The following is a 20,284-nucleotide window of genomic DNA, read 5'->3' as shown; positions in this document are numbered from 1 at the left end:
TGTAAATCAGATGTTACTGGAAAACAAACATTTTTGCAAACTTTTTAAAAAAGATTTATTTATTTTAGAGAGAGAGATCCTACAACCCTGAGATCATGATCTGAGCTGAAATCAAAAGTCAGACACCTAACCAACTGAGCCACCTAGGTACCCCTTTTTTTGCAACCTTTTTTTAATAGTCCCTCTAAGAAGCCCTTTTAAGTATTTTTTTCCCTTAATTGCCCCAACACATGACAAAATTCTGTAACCACAGATATACTGTATATTAATCTATGTACCATATTTGTATCTATGCTTATTCATAAAAATAGTGAGACCTTCACACAAGGACCAATTTTTACAAAACCCCATTGAAGTAATATTGCTCCCATTGAGAATGCATGGTTTACATATTTGTCCATGGTTGATTTAACATTATAATAGCAGAGTTGAGTAGTTGTAATACAGGTTGTATGGCATGCAAAGCCTAAAGTATTTACTATCTGTCACTTTACAGAAAAAATTTGTTATTGACCCTTGAATATCTGTGAATTCAGCTGATATAAATAGTGGATTAAGGGCAGCCCCGGTGGCTCAGCAGTTTAGCGCTGCCTTCAGCCCAGAATGTGATCCTGGAGACCCAGGATCGAGTCCCATGTCGGGCTCCCTGCATGCAGCCTGCTTTTCCCTCTGCCTCTGTCTCTCTCTCTCTCTCTCTCTCTCTTTCTCTCTCTCTCTGTGTCTCTCATTAATAAATAAAATTTTAAAAATAATGGATTAAACAAATAAGATATCAAATATAGTTCTTCCTATGGCTAAAATAAATAAGACAAGAAATAACACGTGTTGGTGAGGATATGGAGAAAAAGGAATGTAAGTTAGTATAGCCACTGTGGAAACAGTAGGAAAGTTCCTCAAAAAATTAAAAATAGAAATACCATATGAGGGATCCCTGGGTGGCGCAGTGGTTTAGCACCTGCCTTTGGCCCAGGGCGCGATCCTGGAGACCCGGGATCGAATCCCACGTCAGGCTCCCGGTGCATGGAGCCTGCTTCTCCCTCTGCCTGTGTCTCTGCCTCTCTCTCTCTCTCTCTCCCTAAGTGACTATCATAAATAAATAAAAATTAAAAAAAAAAGAAGGAAAGACAGTTCACAAACTGGGAAACATGTATGGAACATATAATTGAGAAAATAATCATATCCAGAATCAAGAACTCTCACAATGCAGTAATCTCATAAATCATTTAAAATATAGGCCAAATACGTTTTGCCCAGAGTCAGGACCAGTTGTAGGACGTGCATGACAATGTACAGAGGTTCATACTCTGGACTTCTAGTCATTGTACAATGAAGAAGAGCCCCTGGGAAATGGAGAGTGGGGGAGTTTATGGAGAGCAGGGAGCTCAAGAAAGGGATCTTAAAAGAGTTATAGTTGATGTCCCAGACTCACTGTTACACTGCATGTGGTTGAAACTAATTTGAAATAGCATACCAAAGGCTTTGAGAACTAAATGGCAATCGTCCAGATTTCAGATTGGCCCCTGTGGTGTGTACATGTAGTACTAGTACAGAGGTTTTAAAAATTCTAACATTGGATTCACAGGAGAATTGGGACATGGATTCTGAACCTAACCCAATTGCTTGCCTGCTGAAACACAAAAAACAACAACAAAAAAAATCAACATTCTCTAGAGGATTTTTAACAAGGCCCAGAGTTTATAACACAATATTCTCAATGTCTAGGACATAAATCAAAATTATCACACAAAGAATTAGGAAAATCTTAACTTAAAAAGACAACAGTCATCAGCCCCAAGATGATATAAATGTTGGAACTATTAAAGAATTTAGAGCAATTGTTATAACTCTGTGTCATGAAGTAGAGGGGAATGCTCTTGAAACAAATGAAATGTTACAAGTTCTCAGTAAAGAGGTAGAAGCTGTAGAAAAATGGAATATTTAGAATTGAAAAATATAAAAATGGAAGAACTTCCTAGTGAACTCAATATCTAAGTGTGTGGTAGCCAGATTGTGCTCGCCTACACCCCCAACCCCCCAAAGATGCCCACTCCCTAGTCCCTGGGATTTGTGAATATTGTTGTTAAATGCCAAAAGTGATGTTGAAGGTAAAATTAAGGTATGGGTCTGAAGAGTGTGTCCTGAATTATCCAGACGGGCCTAATTTAATCATGCAAACCCTTAAAAACAGTTCGCTTTCTCCAGCTGGAATCAGAAGAGATGAAGCAGAAGTCATAAAGATTCCAAACTTGAAAAGGGACCCATTGTTGAGTTGCTAGTTTGAAGATGTAAGTGCCAATATAATGAAAAATGCAGGGAGCTTTAGGGAAGTTGAAGTTCTCAGCTGACAGCCAGTGGGAAAACAAAGGCGTCAGTCCTTTTACCACTGGGAATTGAATTCAGCTAACATTCTGAATGAACCTGGAAGCTTCTTCATCCTCAGACTCCAGAAATAAGCTGGGTTGATACCTTGATTTTGGCCTTGTGAGACTCTAAGCAGAGAAACCTGCTGTAACTGGATTTCTGCCCTGCAACTTTGAGTTAATAAATTTGCATTGTGTCAAGATGCTCAATTTGTGGTAATACGTCATAGCAGCATAGGAAACAGGCTGGAATATATTTTTCACCCTTTTCATATGAATAAGTTAGCCTTTTTACTGTTTCTTGGATGTCAGCATGGTCATGAAATTCCTGGGACAGAGTTAAAGAACTTTATTATTCATGACATAGCAACCAGCCTGAGTCAATAATAACAGAATACACATTCTTTTCACATGCCTTTGGAACATTTACCAACAGTATAGGTCATGTCTTATAAAGCAAACCTCATCAAACTTAAAAGAATTAAAATCATACAAAATATGTTCTCCGAACATAATGAAATAAGAGTCAACTCAGAGAAAACAGGGAAATCAAAATATTTTAAGCAGGATGAAAATAGAAACAACATATCAGAATGTGTGAAAATCAGCTACAGCATTGTTTCAAGGGAAATTTATAGTTTTTAGATGCATGTATTTGAAAAGAAAAAAGATTTCAGATCAGTAATGTAATATTACCCTGAGATCAAGACCTGAGCTAAAATCAAGAAATAGCCACTTAACCAACTAAGCCACTCAGGAGCCCCCAAAAGCTAGTTTTGTGAAAAGACTGATTAAATTGATAAATTTCCAGCTGGACTACCAAGAACAAAAAGGAGAAGACAGAAATTATCAATATTCATCAAGCTATCACTGTAGACCTAAAGACATTAAAAGGATAATAAGAGAATGCTATGAACAACTATACATAGAGATATTTGGCAACTTAAGATGAAATGGACTATTCCTTTCAAAAATTCAAGCTATCATAACTTACCAAGAAGAAATAGGTATTATGAATAACCCTATGAATAACCCTATATCTATAAATAACCCTATATCTATTATCTATCTATGCAAGTACTATTAAAGTACTTGCATTTGTAGTTTGAAACATTTCAAAAAAGAAAACCCCAGGTACAAATGGTTTCCATGGTAGTTCTGCTAAATATTTAAAGAAGGAATAATCCAATTCCACACAGTTCTAATTGACAATAGATTAAGAAAGAATACTTCCAACTCATTTTGTGAGGCTGGGATTACTTTACTCTATGAAGTTCAGACAAAGACAGTAGAAGGAAAAGGAAATTGCAGACCACTATTCCTCATTAACATAGATGTAAAAATTCTCAATAATAAAGAAAATCCATCAATAGAATAGTACATTATGACCAAGGGGTTCATTTTGGGAATATAAGGCGTGTTCAATATTTGAAAACTAATCAAAGTAATTCACTGTATTAAGAGACTAGTGAAGGAAAATCATGATCATCTCAATAAATGCAGGAAAAGAATTTGACAAAATTTGACAAAATTCAGTATCTGTTCATGTATTTTAAAATGCTTAGCAAACTTAGAAGACTATTTCTTCAACCATACAAGCATCTATAAAAAAGCTACAGCTAACATCATGCTTAATAGAGACTGAATGCTTTCCTTAAGACCAGGAAAAAGATAAGGATGTCCTTTCTTACCTCTCCTAATTCAGCATTGTACTGGAAGATCTATCCAGTGCAATAAGGCAAGAAATAGAAATAAAAGGCTTAGAGGAAAGGAAGAAATAAATTTTCTCTATTTGATTGTATACATAGAAATTTCCAAATAATCTACAGCACGTACACACTACTCCTAAAATTAGTCAGTGAATTTATGAAGGTCATAACTTACAAGGTCAACATGCATAAATCAGTTGTATTTCTACATACTAGCAATGAACAACTGAAAACTGAATGAACAACTGAAAACTGAAATTTTGAAACAGTACCATTTGAGGCGCCTGGGTGGCTCAGTTGGTTAAGCGTCTGCCTTCGGCTCAGGTCATGAGTTCTGGGATGGAGCCACAAGCCTGGCTCCCTGCGGGAGTCTGCTTGTCTGACTCCCTCTGTTCCTCCCTCCCCCCACTTGTGCTCTCCCTTGTGTGTGCATGCTCTCTCAAATAAATAAAATCTTTAAAAAAAATACCATTTATAAGAACTCAAAAAACAATCTTGCATGAATTTAACAAAATCTATGCAGGATTTGTATACTAAAAACTATAAAATGAAGCTAGAAAAACAACTTAAAATGGAGGAATACATTATGTTCATGGATTGGAAGACTTAATATAGTAAAGATGTCAGTTCTTCTAAGATTGATCTATAGACTTTACCTAATCCCCAGTCCCAACAGGGTATTTAGGTTATACAAATTGATTCTAAATTTACAGGGAAGACAAAGCATTTGGATATCCACAACAGTTTTGAAAAGGAATGAAAGTGGAAGACTCACTCAATTTTAAGGATTATTATAAAACAGTAATTTGTGTGGTATTAGTGAAAGGGTAAATATGTTGATTAGTGGGACAAAATCATAAGGTACAAAAAATTATAAGGTACATTTTGTGACAAATTAACATAGAGTCAATTGATTTTTGAGAAAGGTACTTGAACAACTCAGTGGAGAACAAATAATATTTTCGATAAACAGTGCTGGAACAAATTGGATATCCATATGAAAAAATAAGCAAAACCAAACCTATACAGAATTGACTCAAAATGGATGATAGATTTCAATTTAAAAACCTAAAACTACAAAGATTTTTAGAAGGAAACTTAAGAGCAAATTTTTATTACTATCTTTGGTTGTGCAAAAGCATGGTCTATAAAACAAAAACATTTGATGAAGTGGACTTCAAAAAAGTAAAAAATGTCTGCTCTTTGAAATGAACTATAATGAGAGTGAAAAGAATAGCTGCAGCCTGGGAGAAAATTTTTGCAAATTACATGTTGAACAAAGAGACTTGTGCTGAGAATACATAAAATAGTTTCAAAACTATGAAGACAGCCCAATTAAGATGGCTAGAAGACTTGAGCAGATTATAAGAAACATTAGTCAGTATTATTCATTAGGAAGATTCAAATAAAAAAGTCTAATGACCTCAAATATTAGAATGTGGACAACTTGCATACCTTTTGGAGGTATACCATGGTACAAGTACTTTGGGAAAAAGGCAGTTTGTTATAAATCTAAATATGTGCCCACTCTGTCTTCCCTTCTGTCTTTATGGATTTGCTTATTCTAGACATTTCATCAGAGTGGATTCAAATGATAATGTGGCCCTTATATAGCTGTCTTTTTTAATGTAAATACTTTAAAGGTTTGTTCACGTTGTAACATATATCAGGACTGTTTCCTTTCATTGTCAAATAATATTTCATTGCATAGATATATGCATATTTTATCCATTCTTCAGTTGAGGAACATTTGGGTTGTTTTCACTTTTTGGCTATTATGAGTAATGCTGTTGGGAACATTTGTGTATAAGTTTTGTGTAGACTTATGTTTCCATTTCCTGGGAATTTAGGAGTAGAATTACTAGATCATATGATAACACTATGTTTAGCTTTTGAGGAATTGCCAAGCCATATCCCAGGGGCCTGTATCATTTTCAGTCCTATAGAATATTTGAAAGTTAAATTTTCTTCATATCCTTGCCAGTATTTGATATAATAACATAAATTACGTGTATTATATGTATTATATGTATGTATGTGTATATATGTATACACATACATACACTATCTTTTTGATCATGGAAGTGGTATTGAGATTTTGATTTGCATTTTTTTTTTTTTTTTTAGAATATACTATTTTTATTTATTTATTTATTTATTTATTTATGATAGTCACACAGAGAGAGAGAGAGGCAGAGACATAGGCAGATGGAGAAGCAGGCTCCATGTACCGGAAGCCCGACATGGGATTCGATCCCGGGTCTCCAGGATCGCGCCCTGGGCCAAAGGCAGGCGCTAAACCGCTGCGCCACCCAGGGATCCCTTGATTTGCATTTTTATTTGATTTGATTTTGATTTGCATTTTCCTACTGGCTAATGATGTTGAGCATCTTTTCATGTGCTCTTTTTATCTTCCTTGGGTAGATGTTTATTCACAGCCTTTGTCCACTTAAAAAATGGGGTTATACCATTTACTTCAACGTGGATAGAACTGGAGGGTATTATGCTGAGTGAAGTAAGTCAGTTGGAGAAGAACAAACATTATATGGTCTCATTCATTTGGGGAATATAAAAAATGGTGAAAGGGAATAAAGGTGAAAGGAGAGAAAACAAGTGGGAAATATCAGTGAGGGTGACAACATGAGACACACCTAACTCTGGGAAACCAACAAGGGGTAGAGGAAAGGGAGGTGGGTGGGGGAATGGGGTGACTGAGTGACGGGCACTGAGGGGGTCACTTGACTGGATGAGCACTGGGTGTTATGCTATATGTTGGCAAATCGAACTTCAATAAAAAAATGGGATTATTTGTAGTTTTCTTGTTGAGTTCTTTATATGTTACAGATAGAAGTCTCTTATCAAATTTATGCTCTGCAGTTATGTTCCCCGATTCTGTGTATTGTGTTTTTGTAGTTGTCCTTTGAAACATAAGTTTTTAATTTGAGGGGTGCTCGGGTAGCTCAGTCAGTTTAGTATCTGCCTTTAGCTTAGGTCCTGGTCCCAGGGTCCTGTAATCAAGCTGTGAGTTGCTCCCTGCTCAGTGGGGCCTCTCCCTCTCCCTCTACTGCTCCCCCTACTTGTACTCTCTTTCTCACCCTTTCTCTCAGATAAATAAATAAAAATCTTTTTCAAAAAAAAGTAAAAGTAAAATGGGCTTCATTTACATTTTCTTTTATTACTTCTGTTTTTGGTGTCTTATCTAAGAAACCATTATTTTATCCAAGGTCAGTAAGATTTATGCCCATGTTTTCTTCTAAGACTTTTATTATTTTAGCTCTCACATTTTGAATTGATTTTCGTATATGGTTTAAGGTATGGATCCAGATTCTTTGTTTTACATTGTGGATATTCAGATGTTCTAGCACCATCTTCCCCTTTGAATTATCTTAGCACCACCTTTTATAGAAGTCAGTTAACCATTAATGCTTTGATTTGTTTCTTTTTTTTTTCATTGATTTGTTTCTGAACTCTGTTTTGTTTCATGATCTGCACCTCTGTCCTTATGCCATTACCATGCTGTGTTGATTACTCTAGTTTTATAGTAAGTTAGTAAGTTTTGAAATTGGAAAGTGTGAATCTTCCAACTTTGTTCTTTTTCAAGATTGTTTTAGCTATTCTGTGTTTTAGAATCAGCTGGTGGGATCCCTGGGTGGCGCAGCAGTTTGGCGCCTGCGTTTGGCCCAGGGCTCAATCCTGGAGACCCGGGATCGAATCCCACGTCAGGCTCCCCGTGCATGGAGTCTGCTTCTCCCTCTGCCTGTGTCTCTGCCTCTCTCTCTCTCTCTCTCTCTCTCTCTCTCTGTGGCTATCATAAATAAATTTTTAAAAAAATTAGAATCAGCTGGTAATGTCTTCAAGACAAGCAACTGGTATTTTGGCATGGATTGGTTTTAACCTCTAGATCAATTTAGGAAGTATTGCCATTTTAACAATCTTACAAGCTTGGAAAGATTGTATATTTCCATTTATTTATATCTTTTAAATTTTGTTTAATGGTGTTTTGTACTTTTCTGTGTACAAGTCTTGTACTTTTTTGCTAAATTTATTCCTAAATACTTTCTTCTTTTTGATGATAAATAAGTGAAACTGCTTTCTTGATGTAATTTTCAGATTGTTCATTGCTAGTGTGCAGAAATACAATTGATATTTTATATTGATGTTATATCCTACCATATTACTGAACTCATTTACTAGCTTTACTGGGGATTTATTTTATTATTGTTTGTGATTCTTTAGGATTTCCTGTATACAAGATAACGTTACCTGCAGATAGAAATAGTTTTACCTCTCCCTTTTGTTTCTTTTTCTTGCCTAATTGTCCTGGCTAGAATATCCAGTACTGTGTTGGATGGAAGTGACAAGAGCTGACATCATTGTCTTGTTCCTATACTCAGAGAGGGAACCTTCAGGCTTTCACCATTAAATGTGATAACAGCTGTGGGTTTTCATAGATGCCCGTTTTCAGGTTGAAAACATGCTCTTTAATTCGTAGTTTGTTTTAATCACAAAAGGGGTTGGATTTTTGTCAAATGCATCTTCTCTGTTGAGATGAACATTTGTGGGTTTTTCTTAACCTTTATCCTTTTTTTTTTAGGATTGACCTTTATTCTATTAATATATTAGATTGATTTTTATATGTCTAACCAACCTTCCATTTCCACTTAATTGTCCCTTCCACTGGTAACTCATTTAGTATTCCCTGACTTGATGAATACCATCTGAGCCATCCAGATGCCCAAGCCAGAAACCCTAGTCATCTTAGGCACTTTCCTTTCCTTTAGTCACTATGTCCAATCAGTTGATTCTGTCTTAATACCTTTCTAACTTTTCCCACTTTGAATTCATCCTTCACTCTGATGCCAGCAGTGATTTTTTTTTCCTCCCAAAGTTGAATCTCTTAATCTAACTACTTGTAGAAAAATTTATGAAGGAGAAATTTATATTCACTCCCTGGCTTCTGCTGATATACATAAACCATTACCAATGCTATGTCTTTGTCTTGCTTTTAAAGACTCAGATTATTTTCTGTGAACTATGGGTGACTTTTCTGTTTGTTGAAATGAGATTTGTGTTCTCGTAACCAAAACAGTATGGTATTGGCATAAAAACAGACACATGGATCAATGAAATAGAATTGAGAGCCCATGAATAAACTCACATATAGACAATTAATTTACGACAGAGGAGCCAAGAACATAAAATGGAAGAAGGACAGAGTCTTTAATAAATGGTATTGGTAAAACTGAACAGCCATATGCCAAAGAATGAAACTTGACCACTGTCTTATACTGTACACAAAAATTAACTGAAAATGGGTTAAAAACTTGAATGTAAAACCTGAAACCATAAAACTCCTAAAAGAAAACAGTTAGTAAGCTTTTTGACATCAGTCTTAGCAATGTATTTTTGAATCTGACTCCAAAGACAAGGGAAACAAAAGCAAAAGTAAACAAGTTGAAGTACATCAAACTAAAAAGCTTCTGCATGGTGAAAGAAACCATCATTAAAAGGATTAGACAGCCTACAGAATGAGAGAAGATATTTGCCAAAATTACATATTTGATAAGGGGTTAATATCCAAAATATGAAAAGAACTCATACAACTTAACAAAAAGTCCAATTTAAAAAAATGGGCAAAGGGTCTGCATAGACATTCCTTCAAAGAAGATAAATCAGTGGCCAAACAAGCACATGAAAGATGTTCATCTTTTTTAATTATTAGGGAAATGCAAATCAAAACCACAGTGAGATATCACCTCACATGGGTAGATTACCTATTTTCAAAAAGACAAGAAAAAACAAGTGTTGGAGAGAATGTGGAGAAATGGGAACCCTAGTATGTAAATAAAATCCTGGGAATATAAATTAGTGCATCTGCTATATAAGACAATATGGCTATTCCTCAAAAAGTTGACAATAGAACTGCCGTACAATCCAGCAATCCCACTTCTGAGCATATATCTGAAGAACATAAAAACATTAATGCAAAGAGATATATGCAGCCTGTTGTTCATTGCAGCATTATTTACAATAGCCAAAACATGGAAACAACCTAAATGTGCATCAGTGGATGAATGGATAAAGAAGCTGTGGTGTAGGGATGCTTGGGTGGCTCAGTGGTTGAGCCTCTGCCTTTGGCTCAGGGCATGATCCTGGAATCTGGGATCGAGTCTCGCACTGGACTTCCTGTGTGGAGCCTGCTTTTCCCTCTGCCTATGTCTCTCTTTCTCTCTCTGTTTGTCTCTCATGAATAAATAAATAAAATCTTAAAAAAAAAAAAAAAGGAAGCTGTGGTGTATATACATAATGGGCTACTACTCAGCCATAAGAATGAAAAGAGATAACATCAACATGGATGGACCTTGAAGGTATTAAGTGAACTAAGTCAGAAGGAGAAAAGTCAGAAACAGTATGATTTCACTTATATGTAGAATCTAAAAAAACAGAACAAATAAAAACAAACTCATACACAGAAAACATTGGTGATTACTACAAGGGTAGTTGTGGTACTGTAAGGGTTACTACAAGGGTAGGTGATTGAGGGGTGGGAAAAATGGGTGAAGGAAGTCAAATGTATGGTGATAGATAGTAATAACTTCTGGAGGTGATCATTTTGAGATGAATACAAATAAAGTGTTGTATACCTGAAACTTATATGTTATATACCAATTTTACTTCAATTAAGAATGAGATTTGTAACTTAAGTATTATTGTAGGAATGCTGCTAAATGCTATTTTTGGACACTAAGATTTCATTTTACATTACCCAATAAAAGAGTAAAATGGGAGAGAGGGCTGAAAAATGGATGAATGCCAGATGGGAAAATGGCACGTGGTAAGGTTGCTATAATCTGTTGCTGTCATGCTGTTGATCCCCTGTAAGAATTATTTTCTTGCAAAGTTTACACCCACTATATTATATTACAGAGATTATGAAGTCTATCATCAACTGTTTATCACATACATATACTGGTGAAGTAATAACCCTTAGCATGGATTTTTGTAGAAGTTATTTTATTTTTAAAGATTTATTTATTTATTTATGATAGACATAGAGAGAGAGAGAGAGAGAGAGAGAGAGAGGCAGAGACACAGGAGGAGGGAGAAGCAGGCTCCATGCCGGGAGCCTGACGTGGGACTCAATCCCAGGACACCAGGATCGCGCCCTGGGCCAAAGGCAGGCGCTAAACCGCTGAGCCACCCAGGGATCCCCTGTAGAAGTTATTTTAAATCCAAATTATTTTAAATGGATAACATTGGTTTTACATTGGTATATATAAAGTTTACACATATCAAATACTTATAAAAATTCTATAAACAATTTTAAGTCAATTTATTTGTTTATTTATTTTTCAGCCTTGCATTGCATCCTGAACGAGTATTAGTAGCAACAGGACAAGTTGGGAAAGAACCTTATATCTGTGTTTGGGATTCATACACTGTGCAGACCATATCAGTTCTAAAGGACGTTCATACACACGGAATAGCCTGTTTAGCATTCGACTTAGATGGACAGGTATGTGATACTTCTCTTTGTCTAAACTGTATCTTGAAAATGTGTAGCCTAAGAAATGATTATAAATCTATAAATAATAAATTGGAAAGCAATAGATGAAAAGTACCTGTTTGTTGTAGGTAGGTTGGGTGGATAGTTAATATAAGAAAAATAAGAACAATAAGGAGTCTTTATTTTATGTATCAGGAACTTTTTAATTGAATTAATACTATTTTGAAACCCAAAGAGATTTGACTCAGTATTATTACCTGGTTATCCTAGAAAATTCTACATATAAATAACTCTTCCAGGTAGTGTCCATTGATAAGACAGTTGGGACACATCATAGAAAAGCTAGGTTTCTCTAAGTAGAGCTGTATACATTTTAATTTTTAGTTAAAGGATTCTGTTAAAATTACATTTTTTATTGAAAATAGAGGCAGTTCCTATTATATGAGCTATCTTTATACAAAATCAAAGTTGAAGACAAAGGATATAATCATTCCATTTGCTTATCAGTTCCTAAATTATTATCTATTTCTAGTTAATGATTGTTAAAAAAAATTAAACATACCAAGAACTTTCTTGTGCTTTCATGGAACTTGTTATACCTAAAATGTATTTAAGAAGTAGTAAGAAGCTGAATTTTGCAGGTGTGGTTAATTTATAGTCTTTAAAAGTTTAAAAGTTTTATGTTAAAATTAGACTTTAAAAATCATTTTAATTTTTAGAAAAATTTTAGTTACCCGCCTTTCAGTTCATAAAATTAATTTTATAGATTGAGATTTTATAGAAACATTACATTGTGGTCTGTTGCCTTGAAAATGATAGTAGATGTTTTATCGATAACTCTGAGGAATAGCTTATTTGAGTAGCATAGATTAATATTTTCTGCTAAGAGTCTAGTAAGAGATCTCTAAAGACTAGCTGGGACCTTTCATTTGGGGAAAAATATGCTCTTAGGTTTAATATCACTATGTAGCAGTGATGGACAATCATAGAACCTTAATTCATGTCCCATTTTTGCTGTTGTTTTTCATGTCCCTTACTGTCCTCATATAAACTTTATTTTCTTTTTTAAAGGAAGAGAGTAATATCTCACATGAGATTAAATTTTATGAAACAAACCTCTGCAGTTTTAAAAAAAAAATCATTTACCAAAAGTGTTGGAAGTCCAAGATGTATTAATTATAATGAGCATCTGTACACTTTAAACATAGATGTTTCCTTCCTAATTTTGAAATTGCTCTAAATGTAATATATTGCATTGCTGAGGAATTTCTTAAATATATATAAGAAGTCATGCCCATAGCTTTTCCTAGTTGAGGGCCTTTGATTTTGCTTATTTTAAGTAACTTATAAGAAAAGCCTTGGGTACATGTATTTTATTATTTATTATCACAGATCTTCATGAGAATTTGTTACTTATAAATTTAAGCTTATAAAAAAGATAACAGCTAAAAGTTATTGAGCACATAAGTACCAGACATTGTGCTAAGCCTACCTTATTTAATCCTCACAACAACCCTATGAAATAGATACTATTATTATCTCTATTTTACAGATAAAGAAACTGAGACTTAGAGAGGTTAAATAACTTGCCCCAGGTTACACAGCTAGTAAATGGAGCCAGAGCGGAAACCCAGGTCAGTCACACCCCAAAGCTCATGTTTTTAACCACAATGCTCTCCTGCCTCCCAAACATGGAACTTGGGAGGTAGTGATCTATTTTTCAGAAAGAATTCATCCATCTTAAATACAGTTAAAGCTTATAAGGAACTGCTACCAATTGAAGATTAAAGTTAAGAATATCTCTGAAATTACATTAATGAGAAAATGCGTTAGTTAAATATATTTGAGGACACATCTATCTATTCACTAATATCTATAAACTGTTTATGAGATATCAATTAGATATTGTATGATTTTTTTTCATTTTCTACTAGATTTGGAACTATAAGTGCACTATAAGATTTATCCAGTGAGTTTTCCTGTTGGTAGTAATGCTGAATGTTATTTTCCCAGAGGCTTTCTTCTAAATGGACTGAATGTCCACTCTAATATCAGAAGTAGCCTTATTGAGAATAATTAGGGCCTGAAAAGTCTATTTATATAAATGAACATCAAACAGGGACTCAGATTTCTTAGTGGGAAGAAGGGAAATTTGAGTGGTACTTTGTCTTGAAAATACATTAATACGTTATAAAAACATTTCTCGTTAAAATCTAAGCTATAGTTCTAGCTCTGGTGATTAACAGGGTAAACTAAGAATAGTGTTACTTTTTTAATCAATTTTGTCAGTTATATGATGGTACAAAATAAAATGCTTTAGTTCACCTTTGATTTTTGGCACATGATTATGAAGAGAGTAATTTTTGCAAAAATATTAGAGGAGTTCACTGTTTTTTTCCAAGTGCCTTTTAGCAATCTCTTGATTTATTTCAAGTGCCTATTGTATTATTTGTGAGTTTTTTTCTATTTCTCTGCCAGATCCTATTTCTGGTCATTTTATGTATGATTTTACCAGTCCTGCATCTTTTGCAAAATATGTGATTTTACTTTGTAACTTTATGACCATTGGTTCTTATGTAATTAACGCTGAGCTCATAAGGACCCCCATACTAAAATCTTTTAAGAATAATGGTTATTTGAATATGTTTCACAGTTGCAGGAACACATGGGATTGTCTAGCCACGTCTATTAGGATATTTTTCTTATTTGAGTATTTAGTGTGCTAGAACTTTTTAATGAATACTTCCAAATCAATTAATGGACACCACCAAGATTTTGTTTGGGAACAGGATCAAGGAGAAATTTGGTAAAGTTGGATAGAGGATTCTTTATATGTTTTTACCTCTTAATTAATCTTTATTTATTTAAAGATTTATTTATTTATTCATGAGAGACACAGAGAGAGAGGGGCAGAGACATTGGCAGAGGGAGAAGCAGGCTCCCCTGCAGGGAGCCTGATGTGGGCCTCGATCCCAGGACCTGGGGATCACGACCTGAGCCAAAGGCAGATGCTCAACTGCTGAGCCACCCAGGCGTCCCTCTTAATTATCTTTAAAGGAGCTCTTCTTTCTGGCTGCTTCTTAAATGTCAGTATGCTTTAGGAGTCTCTAGCCTTTTCTGTTTACTTATTCTCTCTAGGTGATTATTTAGAGCCATGATTTTAGCACCCATATCAGTTAACAGTGGCCTCAGCTTCTCTTCTCAACTCCAGATACCCTCTCCCTTGAATGTCATACAAAATATACCATAGATTACACATTTAAAACTGAATCTCTCTTTATTCTAACTCTATTAAAACACAGAGTTTACTCTTCTTCTGACTCTGGCCTACCTTTCCAGCTTTGTTTCCAGCCACTTTCCAGGTGGGACTCCTCCCTTCAGCCACTGTGAATTAGGCTTTTTCCTGAAACACCATGATCTCTTTAAGCTTGGTTCCTTTGGTCTGAAAGGTACTTTCTCTTACTTTTCTCCCCAGTTCTTCCTCAATCTTTCAAGATACGGTTAAAGCATTAGTTTTTTTTTTTCTTTTTAAGATTTATTTATTTATTTATTTATTTATTTATTTATTTATTTATTTATTTGAGAGAGAGAGCGCATGCGTGTGCGCACACCTAGCAGGAAGAAGCAGGCTCCCCACTGAACAGGGAGCCTGACAAGGAGCTCAATCCCAGGATCTTGGGATCATGACCTGAGCTGAAGGCAGACACTCAACTGACTGAGCCACTCAGGCACCCCTAAAGCATTATTTTTACTGGAAAACTTTATCATCCTCCTTACCTACCTAGGCTGGGTTAAATGTGAGAAAAAAATGATAAAGTAAAAAATGACAGCTAGGAGAGGAAGTAGTATTGGCTTGGTGATTTCTATCTTATCCTCTCGCTCTTGCATAACCTACACCGAAGGAGGTTGATTTTGGCCATGATAAATTTATCAGGCTACAGAGGGAGTGCTCCCCGGTCTCTCTTGTTACTGATATAGAGCTGGATGTTTCGAGGTTCTGTGGAGATGCATGGAGTTTTAAAGCTTTTGACCGATTGTGGTTTATTGTGTTTGTATAATGAGCCAAGGCAGAGAGAAGAAGCATCAATAGAAAGGACAGTGCCCCTCTGACTATCCCTCACTTTATACTTGTAAAATTTTAGGTAGATATCTGTTTTAGCTAGATTCTTACGGATACTCTGTAGTTCCCAACTATTAAAGAGTATCAGGAAAAATATCATCTCCTCATGTTCTCTTACACTTTCTGCCAGCATGATTTGATGGAAAGCCATAACAAACTACATACTGTATCTTTTTATGGAAGCCATTTGCTCCATCATTGGAGGGTTTAAATAGTAATTCTAGTCTGCAGAATCTGTTTCTCACTGGGTACTAGATGGCATTTCTCATTCAGACAGGAAGAGGGCATATATTCTTTTTTAAAAAAAAGATTTATTTTTTACAGGATGAGTACTTGCGTGTGAGTGGGGTGAGGGGCAGAGGGAGAGAATCTTCAAGCAGACTCCTCGCTAAGCACAGAGCCTGACTTAGGGCTTGAACTCACAACCCGTGAGATCATGACCTGAGCTGAAACCAAGAGTCAGATGCTCAATCAGCTGAGCCACCTAGATGCCCTGATGGCATAGATTCTTAAATCTGATTATGGTTATGATGAACTAATAATGATGACAGCCAACATTTTTATATAACATTAACCATATAGTAACTCTTTTGTATATGTATATATTAATTCTCATATTAACCCTATGAAACACTTTTATTATCCCCACTTAATAGGTGAGGAAACTAAGGTACAGAGAGGCTACATAACTGCTGAAAGTAATCCAATTCGTAGGAAATGGAGCTAATGTTTAAATCTAGGCAGTCTAGTACCAGCATCTATGCCTTAAATCAGAGATTAATAAACTTTCTGTAACAAGTCAGATAGTAAATATATAAGCTTTGTAGACCATACCATCTCTGTCTTAACTACTCAGCCCTGCATTGTAGTGGGAAAGCAGCCATGGAAAGCAGTCATAGACAACTTATAAAATAATAGGTATGGCTGTGCTCCAATAAAATTTTATTTACAAAATTTATTTATTTGTAAATTTTATTTACAAAAGTCCTGTGCAGGCAAGATTTGGCCTGAAGGTTATAATTTGCCAACCCCTGCTTCTAAACCAGTGTTTTTCAAATTATGTGTGTTGATCCTTATGATTTCTTCTTTAACCATCCAGTTCCTTAGAAGTATATTGTTAATTTCCACCTGTTTGGATGATTTTCTGCACAACTTCTTGTTCTAATTTCTGGTTTTGTCAGACAACATTGTCTGTATTTTAAATTTGTTTAGGTTTATTTTGTGATCTTCATGGAGCGTCATATGCACTTGGAAAGGATGTGGAAAAATATATATTCTGCTGTTTCCTTTCTTTCCTGTTTACTGTGCTATTGTTGTTGTTATTTTATATATATTTTGTAAATTTCATAATAACTGTTATTTTTGCTTTAAATAGTTTTAAAAGAAAATGAAAAACAAGGGAAGTCTTATTTACATACCTACCATTTGGGCATTCTTCATTCACATGTGTATCATTTCTGTCTGCCTGAAGAAATTTCCATTATCGTATCTAGTTCTAGTGTCCATTTGTCGATGGTGTATTTTCTTACCTTCTGTTTACTTAAAAAGGCCATTTTGACCCAATTTTCCAAAGATAATTTTGCTACACTGTTCTGTGTTGCCTTTTTCCCCTTCAGCATTTTAAAGATTTTATATATTTATTTATTCGAGAGAGAGAAAGAAAGTGAGAGAGGTTGGAGAGCATAAGCAGGGGGAGGACCAGAGGGAGAGGGACGACAGACTCCACACTGAGTGCAGCGCCTGATGCCAGCTTGATCCCATGACTCTGAAATCATGACCTGAGCCCCAATCAAGAGTCTTAAGCTTAATGGCTTGAGCCACCCAGGCATCCCCCGACCCCACACCAAGGATTTTAAAGAGGTTATTCATTGTCATCTGACTTGCATAGCTTCAGATGAAAAATCTAGGATAATTTTTTAATTTTTGATCCTCCAAACCAAAATTGCCTTTTTTTCTGGCTGCTTTTAAGATATTTTTCTCTTTAGTACTGGTTTTGGCAATTTTATTACCATTTGTGTCAATGTATGTTGTGTGTGTGTGTGTGTGTGTGTGTGTGTGTGTGTGTGTGTCTGATTATCCTGCTGGGAGTTTATTGAGCATCTTAGATTTCTGGGTTTGGTTTCATCACGTTTAGGCAATTTTAGTCATTATTTCTTCAGTTTTGTTTTTTCTTTTCCTCCATCTTCTCTTCCTGGAGCTACAGTAATCTGTATGTTATAATATTTGATGTTTTTCTAAAATTAACCAAGGCATTGTTAATTTTTTCCTTTTTCTTTCTGTCCTTTATTTTGGGTAGTTTTTGTTGCTGCATCCTCAAGTTCATTGACCTTTCTTAATTCTCTAAGCTGCTATTAATCCTAGGGGGTGAATTTTTATTTCATGTAATATTTATTTTTACAAGTTCTATGTGTTCTTTTATATTCCATTTCTCTTTTGATTCTTTGTATATTTTAAAATAATTCTTGAGCAGGGCACCTGGTTGGCTCTGTCAATGGAACATGCAACTCTTGATCTCAGAGTTGTAGGTTCTAGCCCCATGTTGGATGTAGAGATTACTTAAAAATAAAATCTTAAATAAAATAAAATAACTCTTAAGCATCTTAAACATTTTCCTTTGGTACCTAATGTCTCTAATTTTAATCATTTCTGTGATTCTTAGGTCTCATTCTGTTAACTGATTTTTCTCCTGGTTATTTGTCACATTTTCCTCTCTGTTCACATGTCCAGTAATTTTTTATGGGGTTCTATACAATGTGTATGTTACATTCTGAACTCTAGATTTTGTTGTATTCCTTTGAAGTATTTTGGATATTGTTCTGGCAGGTAGTTAAGTTCCTTGCCTGTCAGTTTGATCCTTGTGAAATCTTGCTTTTAAACTTTTGGGGGACAGGGCTAGAGTAGCTTTTCCTCTATCACTATTGGCTTAATTTCATCACTAAGTTATAACCTTCTGGGATCTCTACTGAATACCTAGTGAATTCAGAGATATTTACATTCTGGCTATTGGGAACTTGAGTGATCCTGACCCTTTCTGATCTTTGGGAATTTTTTGGTTTAGCTCTCCCATAATTGCTTTTTATCCCAGAATTTGTTCTTTGCATGGCTTTATGGATTTCACCCTATGCATGCAAAGATTGATGTTCTCAAGGGGACCCATAAACAAATTTTCCGGAGCTCTTTCTCTGCTCTGCAAATTCTAGCCATTTTGATCCCTCTGAACTCCAGGCTCTGTCTTCTCAAATCAGCAAATCTGCTGGGCTCTGTTTAGATTCTACCTTTCTATGCTATTCCCTCCTAGATGAAGCTGGGGCAAATGCAGGTCTCACCTTGTTTGTTTTCTCCCTTTTTCGGGGTTCATAGTGCTTCACTTCCTGTTATAAATGTCTGAAAGCATTTGTTTTATACATTTTGAGTTTTCTAGTTATGGTAGGAGCAAGTTCAGACCCTGATGCTCCTTCATGGCTGGAAGTCCATTTTTTGTGTTTCTTAAGCCCTCTCATACTTTCCATCTCACTGTTTCCTCTTCTTAACTCTGTATCTTCATCTCCTTCTAATCACCTATTTAACTCTTCCACTGCATTTTAAATTTCATTTATTTTATTTCTCATTTCTAGAAATTCTATTTGCTTTTTCAAATCTGTTTGAATACTTTCTACAGTATCCTATTCTTTGCTCATATGAAGATACTTCGAAGCCTTAATTTTATTTCTCTCTTCACCTGGTAATTCCAGTGTCTGATGTTTTCTAGGACTGATTTTGCCATTTGTCTTGACTTGTTGATTCTTACTCATAGTCCTTTATTTCCCATGGTCATGGTGGTTGGGGGTGTTTGTTTATTTTTGTGTTTATTGAATTGCTACCTGTAGGAATTCTTTGAGGCATGATGGATTGAAGTGTCGCTCCTCCAGATGGGGTTTATATTTGCCTGTGCTACATTGTTGAAGATGATTAAAGACTGAAACTCTCAGAATCACTCTGAAATTTTCCATTTGAGGGGTTCATAATTAATGTGGAGTGAGGCCCCAAGACTCTATGGAAGCCACTTCTGAATATCCGTTTCCAGGGAGGTTTGTACCCGCCTAATGCACTGCCGTCCTCTTTTCTTTTCTTTCTCTCTCTTTTTTCTTTTCTCTCTTTTCTCTCTCTTTCTCTCTCTTTCTCTACTCTTCCTCTCACTCTTTCTTTCTTTCGGATCGGTTTCTTGTTTCCCCTTACTCCTAGGAGTTCACTGCTTTAGTCAAAGGTCAGAAGTTCAAATCTATGCCTTGGGCTGACCCTAAACTTTATTTCCTTTTCTTGTTCAGAAGGAAAATCAGGCTTACCAGGAGTTAGTTGGTACCTTTAGAGTAAATTGGGTATGGGAACTCTCTTACACTCCAGGATTCCCGTCTGAAATCACTTTTTGTTCCAGATTTCATAATTTCATGACAGCTCAGCAATGCATTTTAGAAGATGTTTTTACACTTTATCCAGCACTTTTAATTTTTAGTGGGAGAGATGTTTAGGATATTTTGTCATTCCTACTGTTAGGATGGAAGTCTCTCATCTATTTCTTAACTTGAAGAACTACACGTATGCAAATTTTAAC

At 35.4% G+C, this 20,284-nt stretch overlaps 1 protein-coding gene across 12 annotated transcripts in view; it reads left to right on the top strand.

The window, feature by feature from the left end:
• The window catches only part of EML5 (EMAP like 5), a 182,900-nt gene that overhangs the window by 17,040 nt on the left and 145,576 nt on the right, over positions 1-20,284 (top strand). For all 12 annotated transcript variants that reach the window (XR_012037050.1, XR_012037051.1, XR_012037052.1 and 9 more), the window contains exon 2: positions 11,426-11,585. Coding sequence is in view for 8 of the 12 variants with exons in the window: in XM_072839627.1 (XP_072695728.1) it covers positions 11,426-11,585 (160 nt within the window). In the remaining 4 variants the exon portion in view is untranslated. The remainder of the gene's footprint in view (positions 1-11,425; positions 11,586-20,284) is intronic.

Source organism: Canis lupus, chromosome 9, assembly GCF_048164855.1.
Source record: "Canis lupus baileyi chromosome 9, mCanLup2.hap1, whole genome shotgun sequence".
Lineage (NCBI taxonomy): Eukaryota > Metazoa > Chordata > Mammalia > Carnivora > Canidae > Canis > Canis lupus.
This window is presented reverse-complemented; position numbering and strand designations above follow the sequence as displayed.